The sequence below is a fragment of the Coturnix japonica genome, chromosome 14 (assembly GCF_001577835.2).
Source record: "Coturnix japonica isolate 7356 chromosome 14, Coturnix japonica 2.1, whole genome shotgun sequence".
NCBI classification, from domain to species: Eukaryota; Metazoa; Chordata; class Aves; order Galliformes; family Phasianidae; genus Coturnix; species Coturnix japonica.
In genome coordinates, this window is record NC_029529.1 from 10,992,673 (window position 1) to 11,014,742 (window position 22,070).

Genomic DNA, 22,070 nt, shown 5'->3' on the forward strand with positions numbered 1-22,070 from the left:
AATCCCTTGCAGATAATGTCCTAACATTTGGAGTAATAATGTATGGATATGTTTAATGGGCAATTCATTATGATACCCTTGGCAACACGGATTTAAAAAGAGGAGGAAACTGCTTCTTTCACCAATTCGTCATCCTTCCTGCTGCATGTAGATATATATTAATGGCAAAGAGACAATCGGGAGTCCTTACAAGTCTAAGTACTTCCAGAAGCCTGTGGTCCTTGCACTCCTGCCAACCATTCCATTTGGACCAGGACTGATGGAATCATTTTTTTCTTACCCGTTCCCACCTGTTCACAACCCAGGCTGTTTCCAAGAGCAGTGGACACAAATGGACTCGTGATTTGATATAAATTTCCTGCTAGAACGGGCTCCAGTTCCAACAGTGGGAGACAGCACCGAGGATAATCCTTCTATCATGGATGAGAATGGGGAAACTGCATGGCTTGTGTGGCAGAAAAGCTGCCCTCTTGGCTTGGACTGTGTTGCAAACTAAGTATTCTAGAGTAGAAGTGTAAAACAAGAGGTAAAGAAGAAACAAAACTATTCTGACAGCAAAGGGAGAACTAATGACTGTCTGGAAGAAAAGCTTCCTGCAGATGAAAGAAAAGCAAAGCCTGCGTTCAGTCTGCCCCAGGACAGCGAGGAGACGAGGTGTTCTGGGTGCAAAAAGACAGCAAGACAAAATCACAAGGTCTGCATGCCATCCTCTTCTTCCTGAGCAACAGGAGAGACAACCAGCTGGAAATGCCTTGTACAGGGCAATTCCAGTAGCAGCTGGGGCTTCTCTGAAATCCCAGGAATTCTGAACCCAGGGATTACTGAGAAAGAGCACGAGCTCCCTGGCTCAGGTTTGGGCAGACCTACGAGTGCCCTGAGAAGAATTTTCAGATGAACAGTGTATTGGTCAGGAGTGCTCTCAAAGCTCTCATTGCATTTGTGCTGACTGTCTCATCCAAACCCAGATACTTGTCTTCAAAGCCTTTGGATATTGGAGGTTTGTTTTGCTCTGGGCTGAGATTCTTGAGTCTCTAACACAGACTTACTATTTTCTTAAGGCAATTTGTTTAAACTCTATGCAGATCTTATCTGCACAATAATATTTCTGAATTATTTCACAAGGAGAGAAGATTAATTCACAACTGCAAAGCACTCCGGTAGTGCTAAATGTTATTAATGGCTCCCAAGTTTTCTTCTTTTGGAAACAGTGGCCATTTCTTTTCATAATGTTTTAAACAGTTGCTGCTCAAGGAGCTTAGACTGCAGATTCCTGGCTTGTGGTTTGTCCATAAATCACAGACCTGGAGCCTGACCAAGACACTCTCGATAGTCTCAGCAGGAAGTCTGGACGAGAAAAAACTCTGTTCTCAATCTGGCCCCATGAACGACTTTATGGGCCGGTCCAGTTTCAAGGTCCTGAGCCAGACGTGAGAGGGATCCTATCCAAGTTCGAAAACACAAGGTCTCAGGAACATCCTCTCAAACTGGATTTCACTGCCTATAAATATTTTCCATCTTCTGCCCTAGAGTATAGGTTTGACACAGCTGATGAGCCTGGGCAGAGCAGGAAAGAAGGCCACGCTGTTGATCACTGGAGGTTTGTCAGCACACAAAACTTAACTTGCAAGACTTTTTTTCCCCCAAACTTCTGGAAAACAAACCAACCAACAGGCAGCAGTTTAACAAAGTCCCAGTAAAAATCAAAGCTAAAAAATTAATCTTCCAGACACGGCAGGGCTCAGCATTGTTTAAGCCAGGAACCCAAATAAGCTCCATGAGATTCTTCCCATGGGGAAATCTGGTAGAGCAAACAGAAGCAAAGGACACAACCGGCCCATGCTGGCAGCTTTACAGCACCATTCCCATGTTTTGCCTCAATATGGTAGAAAAAACAGGGGTCTCTGCTCTTGCTGCAGAAACCAGCTGATGATACAGTGCTTCTGAGGATGAGTAAGTTAGGATCTACATGGAGAAGATGCGACTGAAGTGTAAAACTCCAGCTTCATCACTACAACCAGCACTGAAGTTCTATGTATGATCCACACAAACCTTATCTGCTTGCTTTCCAAGGACATGGCTAACAATTTATAGCTGGAGGGTCTCCTCCTTTCCTTCCACACTCTGCTGCAATCTACTACTTTCATGGCACTCTCTTCCCACCACTGTTCAACACCCAGTGTTCTGCAGAACCAGGCAGCATCAGAAGAGAGAACTGTGAAATCACCAGCTAGAAGACACAAAGACCAATAGAGTAAAGGGAAACCAGAAGAGTGGAGGGCTTTGGAAAAGAAGCAGCGTTTATTTACCATAAATACAGGTCAGCTAGACATGCAATTTATCCCACAGAAGAGATAAAAAGCCCTGGTGAGCCTCCAGGAAGCCATACCCTGGAAAGCCATTTCCCAGTCACTTCCCTTTCTCTTCAGCAAGACAAGGATGAACTCAGCTATACATCAGCTTTACATCTTTTCTGACATGGCTCCTACTGGCTCCTACCTGTGTGGTGGTGGCTGGAAGTCCCCTGCATTCTCTATGGCCATCTGCCAAGTGAATCCCTCACTGTTCATGTGTTCAAGCAGATGCTACAATAGCTGACACAGTGACTGTACTTGAGGAAAGAGGTATCAGCACAGAGTTCATCCTTCAGTCTTCTAGAGCTCAGTTTTTCTCCAGGATTTTGGTGAGGAGTTCATTCAGCCGACTCACCATTGGTCTGGGATCTTCATTCAGTCCTGCTGCTATCATGGCATTCTCATAAATCTGAGAAAAAGAGGAAGAGTATTAAATAAACAGGGAGAACAAGGTGAAGGAATGCTGAGGAAGAAGTGAATGTCACACTCCAGGACTTGTACATTGAGACCAAGCATGTTTTCTAGGCAATCTGCTAGGAACCAACACGGACCACAAGCAGCATAAACACCCAGAGTGGGGACCATGGAGGAGGGATAATCCAGCTTGCTACAAGGGCTCCACTCCATTCCCAGCCACATAGTCTTCAAGGTGGCTCTGGGCAGGATGGCAGTGCCTTTGGAGAAGGCTTGGCTCTCACCTGATCAAGCAGCATCTGGGCCAGATCAGGCTGACTGTCCTTTAGCTCGTGAAGCTTCTTAATCAGAGTGTGACTGTAAGAATAGGAGAGACCCATATTAAGACTTAGCATTTTTTGGACATGTGAGAAATTTCTTTCCAGAATGAGCACCTAAGCCAAAGTGGGACAGAAAATGATCTACCAGAAGGACAAAACAGCTCCATCTTCCTCTCTCCTGTTCCAGGGGTTTCTCTCTTCTCTCCCATCCTGACCCTATAACCCTGCCAGTCCTTGCAGGCTGGATGCAGTGAGGGTGGATGGCTCATGTCTACCATACCATATGACTTCACAGACTAAGAAGCTTTAACACCCTTAATGGGGAGAGTCCTGCTACCTGGATGCTTTACGTTGCCCTTTTCCCTACCTCCAACCCAGCAGTAAGGCAGTGTTTAGCAGTGCTATTGCAATCCTTTACCCCGTGTTGATCTCCAGGGTGGGCTGAAGGAGCTGGGCACGCTCCTCCTGGGTCTTGGCCAGCTGCTGCATGCGAAGGAAATGGCGGGCAGCCCCCATCTCCAGCACAGTGATCATGGCAGGGTGGGTGTCCAGCCGTGTGGTCACCTGTGGCAGTAACACCAGTCAGTGTTGAAATGGAAAAGTAGGGGAGGATAAGAGATTGAGAGTCTCTTCAGTGCAGATCTATACCAAGACTGCACAACTTGTTCCCATCCCACAGGAGCTGCTTAAATGGACAGGGCAGCTGGCATCCCAAGTGGCTCCACTGGTCCATAGGCAGTAGCTCACACATTCCTTGCCAATAAGCTGTTCTAGCCCACAGGCAGGGCAGTCAACAGAATGTTCAGACTTAAGTATGAGTGACTAAAACGGGCTTTGCACATTGCACACAAAGAAGTCATTCTCCCCACTCCCACAAGGACCACCCAAATGACAAGTACCAAAATTCACATCACTTATAGAAAGGACGTATAGGAAAAGAATAATTTCTCTCAGGGTCCAAAAAAAGCCCAACAAATCTGTAGCAGCAGATTCCCAGTCAATCTCTGCCTCTTCTTCCTAGAATGTGCTTTCTGTGGATCTTCCGTACTCAGCTACCCAGGTGAAGAATACCTACCTTAACACCAGTGACTCGAGATCCTAAGGCATTTCTCATCCAGGCCATCAGGTCCTCAGCCTCCCCATCTGTCAGACGTTCTGCAGCTAGCAGAGAAAAGAGGGCACATGCACCTTCTGTATGTCAACAGACACTGAGATTTACTTCTGATCTCAGTCAATTTCACACTCTTGTTTACAAGCTCTCTTGTAGAAACGGGAATGCAACACCACTCAGCACACAACTGTGTACATCCCCTTGTCCATAACTGCTATAATGAGAGAAGACAAGTTCTCCTGCCTATCCTTGCCTCCCTCTGTTAAGGTACCAAGTGTGTGCACGCTCATATAGTCATGAATTGCAAGCGTGCTGAAAGAGATGTACCCTCACTGCCTGACACAGGACAGCAGGCCTGCATGCAGTGGGATGGGACAGGGGAACCCCACCATACCTGGGCGGCTCTCCTCAAACTTCTCTTCCTTATAGTGATCAACAACGATGTCTGTCTCCACTGAGATGAGCTTCTTCTTGTCAAACTCCCGAAGGTGCAAGAGTGTCAGCTCATCAAATTGCTCATAGCAGAACAGGACCTGTGCCAAAAAAAGACGTAGTTTGAGATTTAACAGCACTTCCCTTCTCCAGAGGCAACTCTGCACTAAATGGCAAGAACATCACAAAGGAAACCAGCAGGTTCAACTTCCACTCAGGGCTTCAAATAAAAGCAAACCCTTGAGGTGCTTTGTTACTGTGGATGGCTGGGCTGCAGCTGCCACCCAGGGAAGCATCAGCCTGAAAGGGCCACCTGCCTGCAGAGGACACCTCTAACAACACTGCATCCAGCACTGCACAGCAACTCCTGGGCTCCTGCTGCAGGGTTCAGCAAAGGTAAATAACAGATGTCAGAATGAGCAGAAATACCTACTTGTCTGCATGACTACTAGCCCACCTGCACAGTATGCTGCATGTGTGGCCTATAATCTGACCCCATGCTACAGTAACCAGTCCAAGTGGAAACAGAGGGATAAAAAGAGAGGGACTGTTGCAAGCCTCACTGCTCTGCCCAGCTCCAAAACCCAGCTGAGCCCTGACCACAGATGCAGCAGCTCAGCCTGGCCACAGCAAACTGCTAACCTACCTCCATGTCCTTTTTCTTCATGGCCTCAAAGTAGGGTGAGTGTTCGGCCAGGTGTCGGTTGGGTGCACACAGGTAATAGATGTTTCTGCTCCCTGCCTTCATGCGGGAGGCGTACTCGGTCAGGCTGGTCAGCTGGCCTGCAGGCAGGGCAGACGATTCATAACGCAGCAGCTTCGCAATGTCCTCCTGGAACAAACGTGCTCTTGTGAGCTGAGGGCAGCTCCCAGAAGCTCTGCCTGACCACTCCCAGTCCCAAGGCATCTCTTTGCAGTGAGTACTGTTGCAAAAAGGCTCAGGCGATTCTGAGTTTCTCCCTTCCTGATCCAGATAACATGGAGGCAGCAAAGTGACCTAGACATGATGCAGGCCAAGCTCTCCTGGAAATGGGAATCCAGGCTGAAGACAACAGTAGGGGAAAGCTCTACTTTATGGCAGGATTTAGTTCAAATTACATCAACAAGGGCTGACTGTGTGGATACAAAGTTTCTGCAGTGTCTCAACATAAGAGGAAAGCAGCACCCAGCCAGAAAAAGTCAGAGTTGGGTAAGGTGCATTAGGGAACCCTCAGGTCTTATTAGACCAACAAACAAGAGCTATGGACACATAAGATTCACAGAGAAGTAGCCATCCCCCTCATTCCAGGCAGCAGCCAACACTCATTCTCATCAGCTTTAGTGCATCAGGACAGCTGGTACCTTGACATCCTGCTCTGCTATCGTGACAATTCCCTCTCTCATGAATACTCCGTATTCCTCAAAGAATTTTGCGTATTTCTCAGGGTCCTTCTTGCTCTGGTCAACGAAGAATTTGATCAGCCTCTTCTGCAAAACATCTCGGAGCTTCCTGCAACAGGAACAAGACCTTCTGAAGATGGCTGCTAGACCAAGGTGAGTCTTTAAGTGAACATCTCCCTCATGGTTCTACACCTGTTCTTTGTATTTCAGTCAAAAGTAGCACTTGAACTGGAGAGACAGCTAGAGCTGTGGCACAAATGCACTGCTGAAGTTCACATCTTCAACATGAACATAACCAACCACACACAAAACATTCAGCACACACCCACAGCCACCCAGCATGAAGCCAAGAGAGCCTCACCAGTACACAGATCTACCTCTTGCTTACCTGATGAGGGCGCTTTCCTGCAGCAGCTCCCTGCTGAGGTTCAGGGGTATATCCTCACTGTCTACAACACCTGGAACACAGAGCAACTCTTGAACAGTGAGGCACACATGAGCACCAGGCTCAGGAAGGGATCAGCCCCCCACCTAACCCCCAGTGGAAGCCCTGTTCCACAGGCTGCTATTCCTGCTCCCAGCACACACCTCTAAGGAAGCGCAGCCACTTAGGCAGGATGTCTGCAGCTTTGGTTTGAATGAGAATTTTGCGGCTGTAGAGGGCAACGCTGGAACCCAGTTCCCTGCTGATGTCAAACATGGATGGTTTCTGCAGGAAGAAGAGACAGAAAGGTAACACCAGCGCTGTTCAGCGTGCCCAGTCATTAAGTGCACACCATGCTGCAGCAATTGGTACTGAATCCAACAGGAACTTAAACCTTGACATCTGTCTTCCTCAGGGACCCGAGTCACCTTCAGCTCCTCCCACAACTCACTATCCCTACCATTTTCCTGTGACATTCAGCCCACCACAAAGATGCCACACTGGATTTTCCTCCTTGCAATTCTGCAGCTGCCTCCTCTCCCTAAGGGGCACTGCTATTCTCTCATCTCCAGAGAAGCTGGAGCTGTCCCACAGTTCCCTGGACACATACTTGATCAGGCACATAGAAGATGCTGCGGATGTTGAGGGGTGCATCAGTCTTGTAGTGCAGGACGTAGCGGGGCTTGTCGAAAGCCTGCGCTATGAAGCGGTAGAACTCCTCATGCTGCCACTCACTGATGTCCTTGGGGTCCAGCATCCAGAGTGCCTGTGGAGGAGCAGGGAGATGAGTTCCCATCAGCTCTCATCCTTTGTGTCTTCATAGCACAGGGCTCTTCCTTCAGAAGAAGAGTTGCATTTTCTCTCCGAGCAACAAATCAAAACAATGCCATCTTTCAAACAGTCACACTGCTCTGCACAGCGTGAAGACAGTGGGATGTAGTATGGTCCACACACTGACAAATTACTGACCCTCAGTTGATCTCTGGTCACCTTCCACCTTCTTTCCCAGCAGATGACATAAGACAAAATTTGTCTGGCCCAAAACAAAAGGGATTTGGCTAACTTCCATCACTTCACATTGGCCAGAAGCATCCTGAGCAGTTAGTACAGCTCAGCTGACTAGTAGTGCTGGTCAAACACCTCAAGGCTCAGACCAACAAAGAAAAGTTAAAGTTCAATGGGAGGAGCTTCTGTCTAACAAACATCGGGACCAATTAAGAAACTCTTTTGTTTCCAGACAGATAAGCCCACTACGCTTAGTTCCACCCTTCACCATTCCAGCCCTAATGAGTGGCAGGAGTAATCACTGGTGGCAATACAAACCTCCTGCAGACCAGTCCAAAGGATGCAACTCACAGCAATCCTGCCATGCTTCCATATTCCTTAAAGCTGCTTTTGCCTCAAAGCCTTGTTACACAAGTGGCTTCCTAACCTTTCCAGCATGCAGATGGCCCTGGAGGGTTTGCAGGATCACAGGTAGGACCACAGACTCAAGTGGGAACTAAGGTGTTTCAGAGCAGCTATTAGATTAAGTCTTGCTTTCCTAGAGTCTTGTAGCTACAGTTATCGTAGTTAAGACGACAAAAGCCTCTAATTCTATATTGCCAGATACATGGCAGGCATTCAAAACCTTATCTAGAAAAACCCACAACAGGGATCTATGGCTCTGTTTACAGTGAACTGAGGTTGATGTGTGGAAAAATGGGGGGGGGAAAAAGGAAAAGATCCTGGATAAAGAGGTCTGAAATAGGAGCATGAAGAGAATAAAGCTATTGCCATATCCCAGTGGAAAACACACTTTCTGATAAGACAGAAGTACACCATTAAGCAATTTCACCTCTTGCTCCAGTATGGCTCTTCTCTAGGGAGTGTGCTCTATTGATTGTCAGGCAGAAGATCAAACAGCTGCCTACATCTATTTCTAGTTTTGTAATTTAAGGGAAACAGCTAAAAGGCTTTGAAACAGAAACATTATAATCGTAGGAATCCAAATAAATATCAGACACTGAAAACACCAATTACAGAACATTAAATAAATTAGCATGATAAAGCATTTCAGTACATCTTAGCAACTTGTCAGTGCCACGTTTTATGAAATAGCAAACAAATACAAACCCTCCACCTACTCTCTTACTTGAAATTTAACCAACCAGAGAAAGAAATGCTAGAAGAAAATAATGTACAGGTGGCTTTTTTTTGGTTTATTTTAAAGATAACAAATTGCAACTAACAGATTCCTGCAACTGGGCCAAGAGCTCCCGCCTAAGGTGGGCCTGGCTGTATCATTATGTGGTCAGCCAAAGAGCTAAGCAGAATATCCATCCCGCTCACCTGTAATGTGTTAATTCGTCTCCCATTGAGATACAGAGGGAAGCTGATGAAGTTGCTGTATTTTGTCACCACCTCTGGAGTGGAAAAAAGACACGAAAGAGTCATGTTTGTGAAAACAACAAAGTGAGAATTTCTTCAGTGTGAAATTCTTCAGAATGGTGCTGCAGGAGAGGAAGAACACTGCAAATTCACCTCCCACCTATAGAGAACCAACAGATTCCACACATCCATAGCGCATAACAGCACTTCCCTCCTCCACTCACCCTTGACTCGGTCTTCATTTGCAAACTCCTTGCAGTCTTCTTTGAGATGTATAATAATCTTAGTCCCAGTTCTGACACCAGATGCTTCAGCGATCTCAAACATTCCTGAGCTAGGATTAGAAACAGAACCCATGTCAGCTTGTGCCTCAGTCACATCTACCATTGGATGTGTAATGAAACTGACAGCTCGCACAACACTTCAGCACCAAGAGGAAAAGGCAAAAAAAGCCCCATCTTGGATGCCTGAATGTTCTCTGTGCCTTTCAGAAAACTCCCCAGGGAGTGAAGCTGTCTTTCTATGGAGAACCTGGGCCCCAGGACACAGCTCTTAGCAGACCAGTAGCCTCTACAAAAAAGGAAACAAACTTCAAGCAAACTTCGGCTTGTACAAGCCTAACCTTCAGCCACAGCTTGCTGCAATGAAAAGAAGCTGTGCTCTGGTAAAGGCAGCACGTTCTGGGTGACCATTCCTACCATACTGCTAAGTGAATGCCACACAAGTATGACGACAGACAAGCCTTCAAACTACAGAAATACAGACTGCAGTGCACATCTTGCTTTGCACAGTTTTCAGCTCACGCCTGATCCAGACACAGCCCCTGCATGCTTCCACCCCACCCTGCAGCCTTACCCATCTGAAGACCAGTGGTAGCCCAGGCTCCCCGGCTCTGCAGACTGTGAGAACACCTCCACTTTATCAGCCACCATGAAGGCTGAGTAGAAGCCTACTCCAAACTGGCCAATGATTTTACTGCTAGCTTCAGCTTGGCTCTGCAATGCATCCAGAAATGCCTGGAGGAACAAAGGAGGAGACATAAACCACCATGCAACAACTTCAGGGACTGCATCTCTGGAAAAGGGCGGATCACTGCCTTGGGCAATGTGCACTGCAGCGAGCAGGACAGGAAAACGGTCAACGAGGAGCAAGCAACCTCAGAGTGGTTACTCTAGAGATAGAAAAAGAAGTATCAACTAAATATATATGACAATTTGCCAGCACAAGGACACAGCTGGTGCCCTCGTGGATGCAATGGGAATGCCAGATGAGCCTGTTTCCCTGCACAAACATGGCTCACAGAGGAAAGCCTTTGGGACTGAGGGCAGCCAGGTGCAGCAGCACTATACCCAGGACCCATTAGTGCAGCTTTGGCACCACAGGCCTCCCTGGCCCACAGCAGAGACCACTGTGGGCAAGAAGACTCCATGGGAGGTTGTAATTTCCCAAATGGGCTGGGGCCAAGGAAAGAGACAGAATGAGAAATTACTGGGAGAACAAATGTGGCTCTAACTGGAGAAGCCTATTCTTAGGGGGAGAAGGGGCACCTAGCTCTGAGTTACCTTTGAGCCTGATCGAGCAATGGTTCCAAGGTTAGAAACAAGCTCCTCCTGGGTCATCCCAATGCCTGTGTCCTGAAAAGAAACAGCAACAGCCACTGAAATACCAGCAGAGAATTGCTGTAGCAAGCAGAACCCAAGCAGCTTCTCCTTTTGATCAACAGTCTCTTCCAGCCAGTCAAGCAGTAAATGCAACAGCAGCTTCCAGCAGTGACTACACCTGCACCAGGGCAGGACAGCAGACTCAAAAGGCTCAGGGCTCTAAGGGTCCACAGCTGCTTTATGGCTATAAGCCACCAAGACATTCAGAACCTTAAGTATTATATGGAGACAACACAAAAACCTGACAAGACAGGCTGGTTTCTGCACCACTAACAACTCCGTGTGCCAGTGCTGGAAAGCAATCTCAGCCCAGGTCTCAGCCCACCTGCACAAAGAGCTGTGCACATACAGTCAGCCCCATTCCTACGCCAGTACACAGGAGAGGTGAGGAGCAATGAGGTGCAGCTTATTTCCAACCAGCAGCGGCAGAGCGACCAATCCCTCAGATCTCAGGCAATGCAGGCTCTTGGCTACAGGGACCACATTCATTCATCTTCATACAGTGCCTGTCTTTTCCTGCCCCTGCTCTCCTACTCAGTGGACCTATTTACCAATAAAGTAAGGTAATGTAATTAATACTAATATATATATTTCTAATGTGGTGTTTAAGTCCACCGAATGACCAGTGGCCAACTGGTGAGGTTACCAAGCGAGGTGCTGTGTGAGCAGACATTGCTCTGCATCCCCCACATCACAGCACAGCGGTACCTTGGCTGAGAAGATGAATGATGCCAGGTAACATCCCAGCACAGGAGCTGAAAAGCCAGGATAAACAAACAGAGTATGGCACAACCTCAGGAATCTGACACGGACCCTTTCCCCAAGGGAAGAAAAACAACACAGCACCAAAAAGTGCAGAAAAAAAGATGTTTTCAGCATCTGGTTCAGTTTTTGTTCGTGCCAGACCCTGAGCAGAACACTCTTAACTCCTCTGATCCATTCCTATTTATAGTGCAGCATGTCATTCCCAAATTCCACTGCATTAAAAAAATACCCCGTGAATATATTTGGCTATTTAATTCCCAGCCAAACTTATTGCAAAATGCTTAAGGACAACTCCTGGAGTCTGAGCTGATGGGGGTGAATGCAACGAACAAAGAGCACAGCTCAGAGCACCGCTCCTCCAGCAGCGCTGGGCTGCTCACAGGGGAAGCAGAAAACGTGTGCTGTGATGGCCAAGCAGGGATGCTGGCAATTCCTAATGCAGGAGAACACCTGAGTGGATCCAAAGGGGAACCCCATCGAGATTCAGACTGCTCCTGCAGCACCTGTGCTTCCTGCAGCCAGGTTCAGTGCTGCGCTGTGTGGCTGCCTTCAGCAGATGGAGCTGCTCCCAGTGCTGGGCTGTCTGCAGCTCTGCAAATACCTCTGAGCTGCAATCAGGCAGCAGAACTGTGCTCCATCACCATTACAGCTTCATTCCCCCATAGATGGCTTCAAGCCTCCCCTTCAGCCTCCAGGAAAGTTTTACCTTCCTAAGAACACCAGTGGGAGCAGAGCCGGTCATACAACCATGGGGCCAACTGGCTGTGGGCCTCCACAAATCACAAGACATGAGGGATATGTTCTGAGTTCAAAGTGTGCAGTGCTACCCCACAGCTCTGCAGCAGAAAACCAGCAGCACAGGACTGAGGGCACGGACACTTCATTAGCTGGCAGCTAATTACAGAAGCCCACCTGCTGCTCTGCTGAGCTGCAACCTGCCCACCTGGTTGAACTGCCCTCCTGGGACTTCTCAGGGCGCTGAGCACACAACCAGCCCCACAGCCACCCCACAGCACTGTTCCTCTGCACTGCACCTTCGTGCTTTCCCTGTGCTTTGTTCCAGCCCTCCTGCTGTGGGTACAGCTGGATGGCTGCATTCATGCAGCATCAAGTGCTTTGTTTGCCCCACAGCCCGGAGGACTCCCCTGTCTTCCTCAAAAGAACATCCTCAGCTCAGTACCCATCTCATCACATCACTTCACAGTTCTTGCTTTTGTATCATAATTTTTGGTAAATGAGAAGCAAATTGTATGCAATTACAGCAGCAAATTGAGTTTAAATCAACAAACTGCTCAGTTTAGCTGGTAAACAAGAACCTGGGTTAAGCAGCATTATCTTTGCTCATTACCTGAGACCAACCTAAGGAACTGCAGAGCCTCATTACTTAAAACAATCAATTAACTAAACTGCCTTGGCCACAGCTGTACCTGAAAGAACGCTTGCAGTTAGAGATGCATGTTGAAGCCTAACATGGCAGCTGTCTAAAGCAAGAGCCTGAGGTTCTGCTTCTTTTCCAGCACTATGTATTAACACTGTAGCATCATTCACAACAACGCTGAGTGCTGCAGCAGACTCAGCTTCCACCCATCCAGGTCCAAACGCCTGCTGTTCAGCAAAGCACTTCCTTTCATGCACTCCAAATTTCTCCTATTTAAACGTGACATGCTCTTTTTCTGGCACAAAGAGGAAGAAAACAAAAGATTTTGTGTTTCTTTAGCCACGGGTTATTTGAGATGCACGTGTATGTGCAGATCTCTGGCTTTTTGGTTAAAGATGATGCAACTCCTGGAACTCTAACCCAGCCCTGCAATTGGAGGCAGGTGCCTCTAAGCTCCATCCCAGCTGAGGCTCAACTAAGCACAGAGAGCTTCACCCCTCCATCTCTACCTACAGTTTTGCAGGTCACTGTGAGACAACAGGAGCCTTCCCAGAGGAAAGTGGGACACCATTGCCAGAGCTGACATACAACAGACCTTCTGCTTCTGCCCTGCTGAGTCCAAATGTGTGCAGCAAACAGAACAGCGACTACGAGGCACGTCCATCTCTGACTCAACCACTGCAGGCAAATTCTTTTGCACCTTCACACTCCTGGAAGGCAGGGAACTGTTCTGAACGAGGCTTGGTCCAAGCAATCTTTATATTCCGTGCATTTCTTCAAGAGGTTATAAATAGACCCCTTGCTGGAGATAAGGAGCTTTAGGCACCACTGAGAAGGCAAATCTATTAAATGAGATTGGAGTAGTGCTGTTCTCTCTCTCGAAGCATGGTATTTCTGCAGTTAAAGGCTTGCTAGTTAAGACTCATTTAGTCGCATTAGAGATGCACAGACAGCCAGACAGGGGGTTATAAAAAGACAAATCCCTAGCAGCTCTAATTGGGTATGATGTCAAACACATCCAGTCTGCAAGGTGGCCAAACAGGCCTCCCAGCCAAAAAAGAGGACAGCTTCCATGAGCTGTAAGCACGTCTGGATGGGATCAGAAGCGATGTGTGCACCATGACAGCAGAAGGGAAAGACAAGAGCAAGACAGCCCCAAGCAGGGAATCATCACTAAGTGAGAACGAATCAGTCGGAGGAATGCAGGAGCCAGGTGTGAGAGGGGAAGCAAAGCTGCTGCACTGTGATTTGAGAATCTTTGGGCTGACAATCGTGGTGCCCACTAACAACCAGCAGCTTCCCCATGGCAAATACAGCTGCTTGTTTGGCAAAGAAACGGAAGTATAAAACAACTGAGCAGCCTCTAACAGTGACTGCTGCTGTCACACGTGTAAAATACTGCACCATGTGCCTTGTCTGTGCCACATCTCTTGTGGACCGCTCTGCTCCAGTCACCCCTCACTGCCGCCTGCTTCATTCTCTGCTCTCCTGAGAACAGAACAAAGCTGTACTGCCACAGCTGACACTGTCCACGAGGAAAGTTAACAGCTTGCCTTCTTTGCATTAACATCTTTGCCACAAAAACACCTGAAGCAGGAACATGCAGAGATGACGAGCAGTGGAGGTTCTGACCACCACCCCAGCACCTCCCAGCAGCCCAAATGGGAGGGAAGGTCTGTGAGCTGCCATGCAACACAAAACTCTTCTTCATAGGAAAGGACTGCACTGCCACTCAGCTCCACCAATCCCCCACCAGGCCTAGAGATAAGAGCGGCAAGGAACAGCACTCTCCTGTTACCAATGGAGATACCTGGATAGTGATGGTTCCCTTCGCACTGTCTGTCTGCAGGTGGATCTCCATCTCTGGCAATGCCTTCCCTTCTGCCAGCAGCCGATGACGCAGTTTCTCCAGCGCATCGCTGCCATTGGAGATCAGCTCCCGGATAAACACCTGAACGAGACACAACCTGACACTGCAGCCCAGCTTCATTCAGTGCACAGAGCTCCCAGCAGTGCAGAACTCAACACCCACCCACAGCCTGTAATAGGTCATGGCCTTTCCCCATTATCTGCCTGGAGAATGGCCGGTCTGAGCCACTGGGAAGCACTGAGGTTCTGAGCAGCACAGAGACTGAGCAGCATTGTAAGCTCAGGTCTGGGGGATTCAACCTGCCAGCGATGAGGCTTCAGCAACAGAAACCTGCCAGCTCCGTGCAGCTGGAGGTGCCCTACGTACCTCCTTCTCTGAGTACAAGGAACGGGCAACAATATCCAGCAGCTTCTTTGTCTCAGCCTGAAACTCGTGCTTGGAGGCTGCACCTGGAATAAGATCACAGACACACGTGAGGTGCTTCAACGCTTCCCTGTGGGCAGAAAGGCTGAACTGCCTTCACAACATCCTTCAGCTGCCACCAAGCAGAACTGCACCCACAGCTGTGACCTCCAAAAACCCACCGTGATTCCACAGCCCGACTTTGCTTTAAAGCACCTCCCTGCAGAGACGGTGCACGGTTACACCCGGACAATGCTCTGAGACCTGCCTGCAGCTGGACAACGACCCCTCGAGACCCCACCGTCCATCCGTACCCACCGTTCACGTTCTCGGTGTCGCTGATGATGCTGTGCAGCGGCTCTTCCTCTTTGCTCTGTGCCGTCTGGGTGCTGTACGGCCGGTAAGCGGGGAAGCCAACAGCGGGAAGGCGGTGCGGGAACCTCGGAGCACAGAGCAGCGCTCGTGGGAGCCGGGCCGGCCGTTCGGCTGCAACACACGAGTTAGGTACGGCAGCGTTAACCGCGAGAGTCAACCCCGGCAGGAGCCCAGGCCCCACCGGTGCTTCGGGCAGGGCCCGGGGCCTCGGCTGTGACCGGGCTCAGGGTATGGGGTGCGGCACGGTATAGCACGGTACGGTACGGTACGGTACGATACGATACGGTGCGGTACAGCCCGGAGCTGTTCTCACCTGCAGCCACCCACGCCCCGGTCCCGGCCCGCAGCACCGCCGCCAGGCGCCGCCCCCCACGCACCGCCGCCATGCCGCGCTACGGACTCACGTGGCGCCGCCTCCTCCGGCGCGTGGTGATGACGTCACGGCACAGCGCTATACGTCACCATCCGGCTGCGGGACCCGCCGGGTGCTGTGCTCGGTTCGGTTCGGTTCGGCTCGGTTCCGTTCCGTCGTGTTGACTCCAAGTCCCGTTGAGCTGCACAGCCATGAGCAGCTCCTGGCCCCGGCAAGGCCGCAGATGGGGTCCTTGTTCCCGCAGTGCGGCTCCTTACCCGGCACCGACCCAAACGAACCTACACCGAGTTCCGTACCGCGCTGCGAACAGGCCCGGCCTCCTCCGGGCTGCGCTGAGCTCCGAATCCACCCGGTCCAATTCAGCTCCGTTATCTCACCACTCACCGCTGCTCATCCCACATCGCTACTCAGGCTCTGCGTCCCTCAATCCCAGCAGCTCCATCAGCTTTTATTAGACACACCAGCACATCCCAAATTACCTCGTTCTGATCGCAAATACGGCATTTACCTTCATTTTAAGCACACAGCATGAAATACAGCATCAGGGAAATACAGCATCAGCCATCAGGGCTTCCCAGCCCGTTTCCTTGTGATGGCTGATTGATGGATAAGCTCCGTGTTGGCGCTCACTGACCTCACCCAGCCCCACATACTGACATCTTCCACTGCTGGAGACGTTGTGAGTGCAGTGCTGCTGGTGAACGTGTTGCAGCTCTGAAGGTTGTGAGAAGGACTTAATTAGAGCTGCTGTATTTCAGGAGAGAGCAGCTGCAATGCACTGGTGGGCTTCACTCACAGCTACAGCCCGGAGGGAAGCGGCTCTGGGCTGGAACTTGAAGGAACTGGAGGGGCTGCAGCGGCCCAGGAGTGGAAGGTCAGTGACAGGAGATGAAAGGGAACGTGGACAGCGTTTGTTATCTTTTATTCCACAGAACCCCCCCAATCTAAACTCAGCGTTAACAGCAGAAAAATAGTGTTAAAGTCAATAGGTTCGTATCCCACCACAGACTAAATAAATTAGCCCGGCATTAACTCCGTTCTCTCTAATTTCCGTTGATCCTCCACTCCATTAACGCGGCTTTTAAAGGAACCAGCGGCCGGTTCTTATTGATTCCAGCGGCCCCTCCCGGCTGCAGCCCATGGGCTGGACATGGATGCGGCTTTGGGCTCCGCTCCCTCCCGGCCCCGTGCAGCCAAAACGGGATCAATAAATAAAAACCTCCCACATTTCCAACACGTTTTTTTCTTTTTCTCTTTTTTTAAAGAACAGAAAATACACGTGAAAAAAACGGCATTTAGCGCAACTCGGTGCCTTTTGTTTTTCTCTTTTTTTTAAGCAATACTTTATATACAACAGGGAAAAAAATAAAACCCCAAAAAAACCCCAAACCAAACCAAAGTAAAGGAAGACATGCAGAGTCCAAAGAACAACATCGAAACCAGCATCTCGAGCCCCCACCAGCCCGCGGTGCCACCACGGACAGGGATGAAGAAGGAGCAGCCTCGGTTTGCTGTTGCACACAGTTTATTTACCAAGATGATATTATAAGTAAGAAATGAGTCGGGTTTGGGTTGCTTCTGTCGTGTGTGTGGTTGTTGTTTTCTTTGACCATTCTATACAGTGATTGAATCTCCTCGGGTTGGTTGGTTGGGTTCGGTTCTGTTTTGTCTGTTTTTTTTCCTCTCCTTATTTATAGTAATTATAGCGCTTGCATGATTTACACTAGAATTGCTTTTTTTTTTTTCCTCATTTCAAGTTTCACGTAGAAGAAAGAAAGAAAAGAAACGCTGCTTCTCTATTCCCAGCAGCGCGGGATACGGAGCCGCCACTGTCCCTATATTTGCACCTACAACCAGTTTTGAGCGTAGAGAAACAAAGCAACGATTTCTACACCTGCTGCTCCGGGCGCTGCCGGGGGCTGAGTCCGACCCAACCCGCCCGGCCGACCCTCCCCATCCCCCCCAGCACAGTTTTGTTATGGAGATGGGAGGAGCCGCCCCGGCCTCACAGCCAACAGTTTCTGTATATGAATCCTTGTGTTTTTCTCTCTTTTTTTTCTCTTCTTTGAGACGCGACGTCTTGGAAATCCCAATAAAAAATATGCATATAATGAACTCACTTTCCCCCCTCCCCCCCCCCCAAGGCCCCCCCCATCCATCCTCATTTAAAAATAAAAACAAACAACGTAATGAGTCAACAGCAACAAAAAGATAAAAACCAAATCAACGCCCCAAAGAGGGCAGGCGCCCGGAGCTGCCCCGTGACCCAAATGCAGCCTCTTTGTGGTGCTTCTCCTGTCGTTGTTTGTTGGGTTTGGTTGGTTGGTGGTTGTTTTTGTCCCCCCCCTCGTTGGGTCGGTTTCTCTTTGTTTTGTGTGGGGTTTTTTTTCTGTCCTCCCCATTCAGGAGGCTGCGGTTCCGCCCGGGACCCAAAACAGCCCCGGATGTCCGAATCCTCAGTACAAAAAGTCCGAGAACACCAAAGGAAACAAAACCAAACCAACCCCTCCCCATCCCCACACCCACCCCCCAAATAAAAGTGATGCTCCCATAATGCTACAAACCCTCCACGAACTTTTCTAACGTGTCCCCGGTGGTGTCACCGACCAGGGACAATTCGTTTGACAACGCACTCCTGTTGGGGGTGTTCAGTTGTGGAAGCATTGCACTCTGTTCCGGGTTGCCCAAGTGTCCCTGATCCATGGAGCTGGCCATAGTAACTGCGAGTCCCGGGTGGGGGGAACCAGTCTGGGGCGAGACGTGGTGCGGCGACGGCTGGGGCTGAATCCGCGGGGACGGGCTGGAATGTGGCGGCTGGGACTGGGGGCGGGGAGACTGAACGGGCGCCGGGGACCGCACCTGGCTGCTGAGGGAGGTGGCGATCTGCTGGCCGGGGAGATGAGACGCCTGCGGTTGTCCTGAGAGCATGTGCTGCTGGGGGCTCATGGGGTTGGGTTGGCCCGGAGAGCCGATCTGCTGCTTCATCTGCTGCTGCTGCAGGATCCGCTGCTGCAGCGCCTGCTGGATGTTGGGAGCGCCGTCCGCCCCCAGGCCGGGCTGCCCCATCTGGTTCAGCTGTCCTATCTGAGCCATCTGTCCCATGGACCCCCCCTGTATCGATATATGCTGCTGCATCCGCTGCTGCTGCATGGCTTGAGGGTAACCACCCGGTCCTTGGGGCTGCTGGAACTGGTTGTGGCCGGCCATCCCCGCCGCCATGCCAGCCCCTCCTTGCTGCTGCTGCTGCTGTTGCTGCTGCTGCAATAGTTGCCTCCTCAGGAGCTCTCGGTACTGCGGGTTCATGCCTGCCATGCTAGTGTTGTGGCCGGAGTTCATGATGTTGATCGCTTGTCCCTGCGGGTTCATGGCTCCTATCCCTTGCTGCTGGGGAGGAACGCTCGGTCTCTGCACTCCCGCTTGCATCGCGTTCATGTTCTGCAATCCCGGCTGCGCGTGCATGCCCGGCTGTTGCATGCCGGTCTGCGGCTGCTGCATGCCGGGCTGGGGCTGTATGCCCGCCTGCGGCTGCATCCCGGGCTGGTTAGCCACGTATTTGGCCGTTCTTTGCTTTATAAAAGCTGCCATAAGCTGAGGGTTGGACTTAAGGATATTAAGAACCTGCTGCTGCTGCTGCGGAGAGCTCGGTGATTTCAAGGTCCTCAGCAAGTCCTGAAGTGCATTTGGAGGGATGCTCCGCGGCGGCTGCTGCACGCCCGGCATCCTCGGCCCCGCCACTGCTTGCGCCGTCGCCATCGGCATCACCGGCCTCGCCATTCCCGGCTGCATCGCCTGCTGCTGCGGCATTGGGGGCGACTGCCACTGCCCCGGCTGCATGTTGGACATCACCGGGCCGCTGACGGGGTTGGGCCGCGGTACATTCATGCCGACCTGCTGCATCTGGCTCACCGAACCCACCGCCGGGTTTACGAGCCCCGGGCGACCAGGGGGCAAACCATTGTTGATGTTGTTGACCCTGTAGAGCTGCTGCTGCTGCTGGGCGGCCTCTCTCTCGATCTGCCGAGCCGCTTCCACTGCGGCCGGTGGCGGCTGAGCAGGAGGTGGAGGCGCCGCAACCGGGTTTGTGGGTTTTCCTGTCGAAACAGTGGTGGGGGGCTGAGTTCTGGAGACGCTGGGAAAGCCGGCCGGTGACATACTTACAGGGGAAGGCTGGGGCTGGGGAGCAGGCTGCGGTGTCTGCGGCGTACTTGGCTGCTGTGTGGGGGTACCAGGCGTTGCTGAGGTAGGAGAAGGCAAACTTTGCTGAGGCACGTTTCGGGTGTTCATGGTCGCCATCCTTCTGCGCATGAGCTGGGCCTGCTGCAGGCGGTGCTGGATCTGCTGCTGCCGGAGCTTGTGTTTGATGTTGAGACAGAATGGCACGGGGCATTTGTTCTCTTGGCAGTGTTTGGCGTGGTAGCAGCAAAGAGCTATGAGCTGTTTGCACACCGGGCAGCCGCCGTTGGTCTTGCGCTTGCAGCCCTTGGTGTGTTGGACAACCCGCTTCATCTTCTGGCAGGATGGCAGCGAGCAGTTTGCGTTGCGGCACTGACAGGCGTGGACGAGGGACTGAATGCAGCGCTGGATGCTCAGCCGGCGCGACTCCTGGGGGCTCTTTGACTGCTGCTCTCCTTGGCTGTTGCTCTCATCATCCAGGCCCAGGCCCCACTTAACCATCTTGTGGTCATGGCTCTTAGTGTTGTAGCAGTTAATGCAGAGGTCGTAGTCCTGAAAGCAAAGAAAATGCAGAGCTCAGTTGCCTGTGAAGTGCTACCTGCGGCACTAGGAGGGAGGAGAAACATGAACCCGATGTGGAAGCACATCTGGGTTACAGTGGGCACAAACATGGCCCAACAGAAGCAAGACAGTCCCAGGCTCCACTGAGGGCAAGAATGCAATCAGGCACCGCTTCTGTGCCGTCGCTTCCATACATTGCAGGGTTTGGTCTGCTGGGTTTTTTCCTTCCTTTTTGATGATGGTAAATTTTACATCTCTGGAATGGCTACCAGACAAGTTACACAAGGAGAGCCAAAACAGTGCAAACAGCTCTACCCTAAGTGCTAAGAACCAAGGATCTGCTCTCCATTTAACTATCCTTGGTGTAATTACTGACTAACAATTAATTCCTGACCTGCAATGTGTTTTTTAATCTCTAAGACAGCCCTTGAAGCAAGTGCCAGTTTCATGGCAAGACGGACACTTAGCTAAAAACCTCCTCAAACACCCCATTCTCACTGCCCTGAGTGCTTTATTTGACTGCTAGAGGAAGACAATTCCCCTCACACAGAAGCAGCCAGAAGAAACCTAATGGCCACACTTCCTTTCACCACTTAATTCCAGCCTTGCCTCAAGAAGCCCTCTTCAGTGCTCCCCTCGGAGGGATTAATTAAGACTCTTCAACCACAAGCCTGGCAATAACTTCCAGTGTGAGAACGAGGCTGCATTTACTCAACAGTTTTTAGTTCAGCTGCAGCCAGAGGTCACCAACAGCCCCATGGAGGAGACCTGCCCCTCACGTCCACCCGTGTGACTCCACGTGTAATTGCTCTCTAATGCAGTTCAGTAGAAGTGATCTCCACTGCAATAGGGCCAGACATCAGAAGTACAGAGCCAGGTTAGGAAGCAATTATTTGGGTTGATCCAAAGGGCAAGAAACCTCTAAAGCTGGGCTGAATTGGAAGCCCCTTTTCCCAGCTGCACAGCAGCCTGAGCATGTGCCTGGCTGCACTCAATACAAAGCCAAGCACCACATACAACATGGAGCCAACTGCTCCCGTGGTCATCCATTCAACATGGATACGCCAGTCCTGCAGATTCAGGTTACTCTGACAGTGTCAGACCCTGTCAGTCAGCCCTGAAATTCTGTCTTGATAAGCTGAAGCCCGGATGTGCAGAGGAGCTTGATGACAAGGGCAGCAATTCAGCTGTAACCATTCTAGGACACGGCAGCTTCCCATCCAGAAAAACAAAGGCACCTACTCTAGAAGAGATTGATCCACAGTGGCAGTTGCCTTCCCTTAAAGCTTCACATTGCTAACACCAGAACAGGCTTAATTTTGAGGAGACTCGGGTGAGAAGCCATCCCAGGTGACCTACACATACCTCACAGACAGTGCAATGCCACCTGGTCTCCACGTGATGCTTGCACTCATTGCACGTATAAACAAAGCGGTCCTGCCCCTGGGTGTGGAGCTCCACCAGCATGCAGAGCGTGGACCACTTGGATCGGCGCAGCGAGGAGAACTCCCAGTGCTTATCTCTGGCTAAGGTGAGGAAGGCATCCCGGCCATCCATCAGATCGCAGCTCAGCAGCGGGTCGGGGTCCACAATGGGGGGCAGCGTGTTAATGACAGGCCCAGCGTGTAAATGGATCACAAAAAAGACCTGCAGATAAATGGGAAGAGGGGCAATAAATCAACGACGTCAGGTTATCTCACAGGAAAAGCT

At 50.5% G+C, this 22,070-nt stretch overlaps 2 protein-coding genes across 9 annotated transcripts in view; both read right to left on the bottom strand.

Moving 5' to 3' along the window:
• Nucleotides 1-2,275: 2,275 nt before the first annotated feature.
• On the bottom strand, nucleotides 2,276-15,685 carry TRAP1 (TNF receptor associated protein 1). Of its 2 annotated transcripts, none has more exons than XM_015877274.2 (18): nucleotides 15,567-15,685; nucleotides 15,197-15,364; nucleotides 14,843-14,925; nucleotides 14,417-14,557; nucleotides 10,365-10,436; nucleotides 9,658-9,818; nucleotides 9,027-9,136; nucleotides 8,764-8,837; nucleotides 7,047-7,198; nucleotides 6,597-6,721; nucleotides 6,397-6,466; nucleotides 5,970-6,117; nucleotides 5,275-5,460; nucleotides 4,591-4,729; nucleotides 4,161-4,246; nucleotides 3,504-3,649; nucleotides 3,050-3,122; nucleotides 2,276-2,760 (listed from the first exon to the last, which is right to left on the bottom strand). In XM_015877274.2, exons 1-18 carry the CDS (start codon nucleotides 15,637-15,639, stop codon nucleotides 2,659-2,661), a joined length of 2,109 nt encoding a protein of 702 aa, XP_015732760.1. In that variant the 5' UTR covers nucleotides 15,640-15,685; the 3' UTR covers nucleotides 2,276-2,658.
• Nucleotides 15,686-16,931: 1,246 nt separating this feature from the next.
• CREBBP (CREB binding protein) overlaps nucleotides 16,932-22,070 on the bottom strand; it is a 64,934-nt gene continuing 59,795 nt past the window's right edge. For all 7 annotated transcript variants that reach the window (XM_015877261.2, XM_015877259.2, XM_015877264.2 and 4 more), the window contains 2 exons: nucleotides 21,726-22,007; nucleotides 16,932-20,351 (listed from right to left, as the gene is read on the bottom strand). In XM_015877261.2, coding sequence (XP_015732747.1) covers nucleotides 18,183-20,351; nucleotides 21,726-22,007 — 2,451 coding nt within the window. In that variant the 3' untranslated portion in view covers nucleotides 16,932-18,182. The remainder of the gene's footprint in view (nucleotides 20,352-21,725; nucleotides 22,008-22,070) is intronic.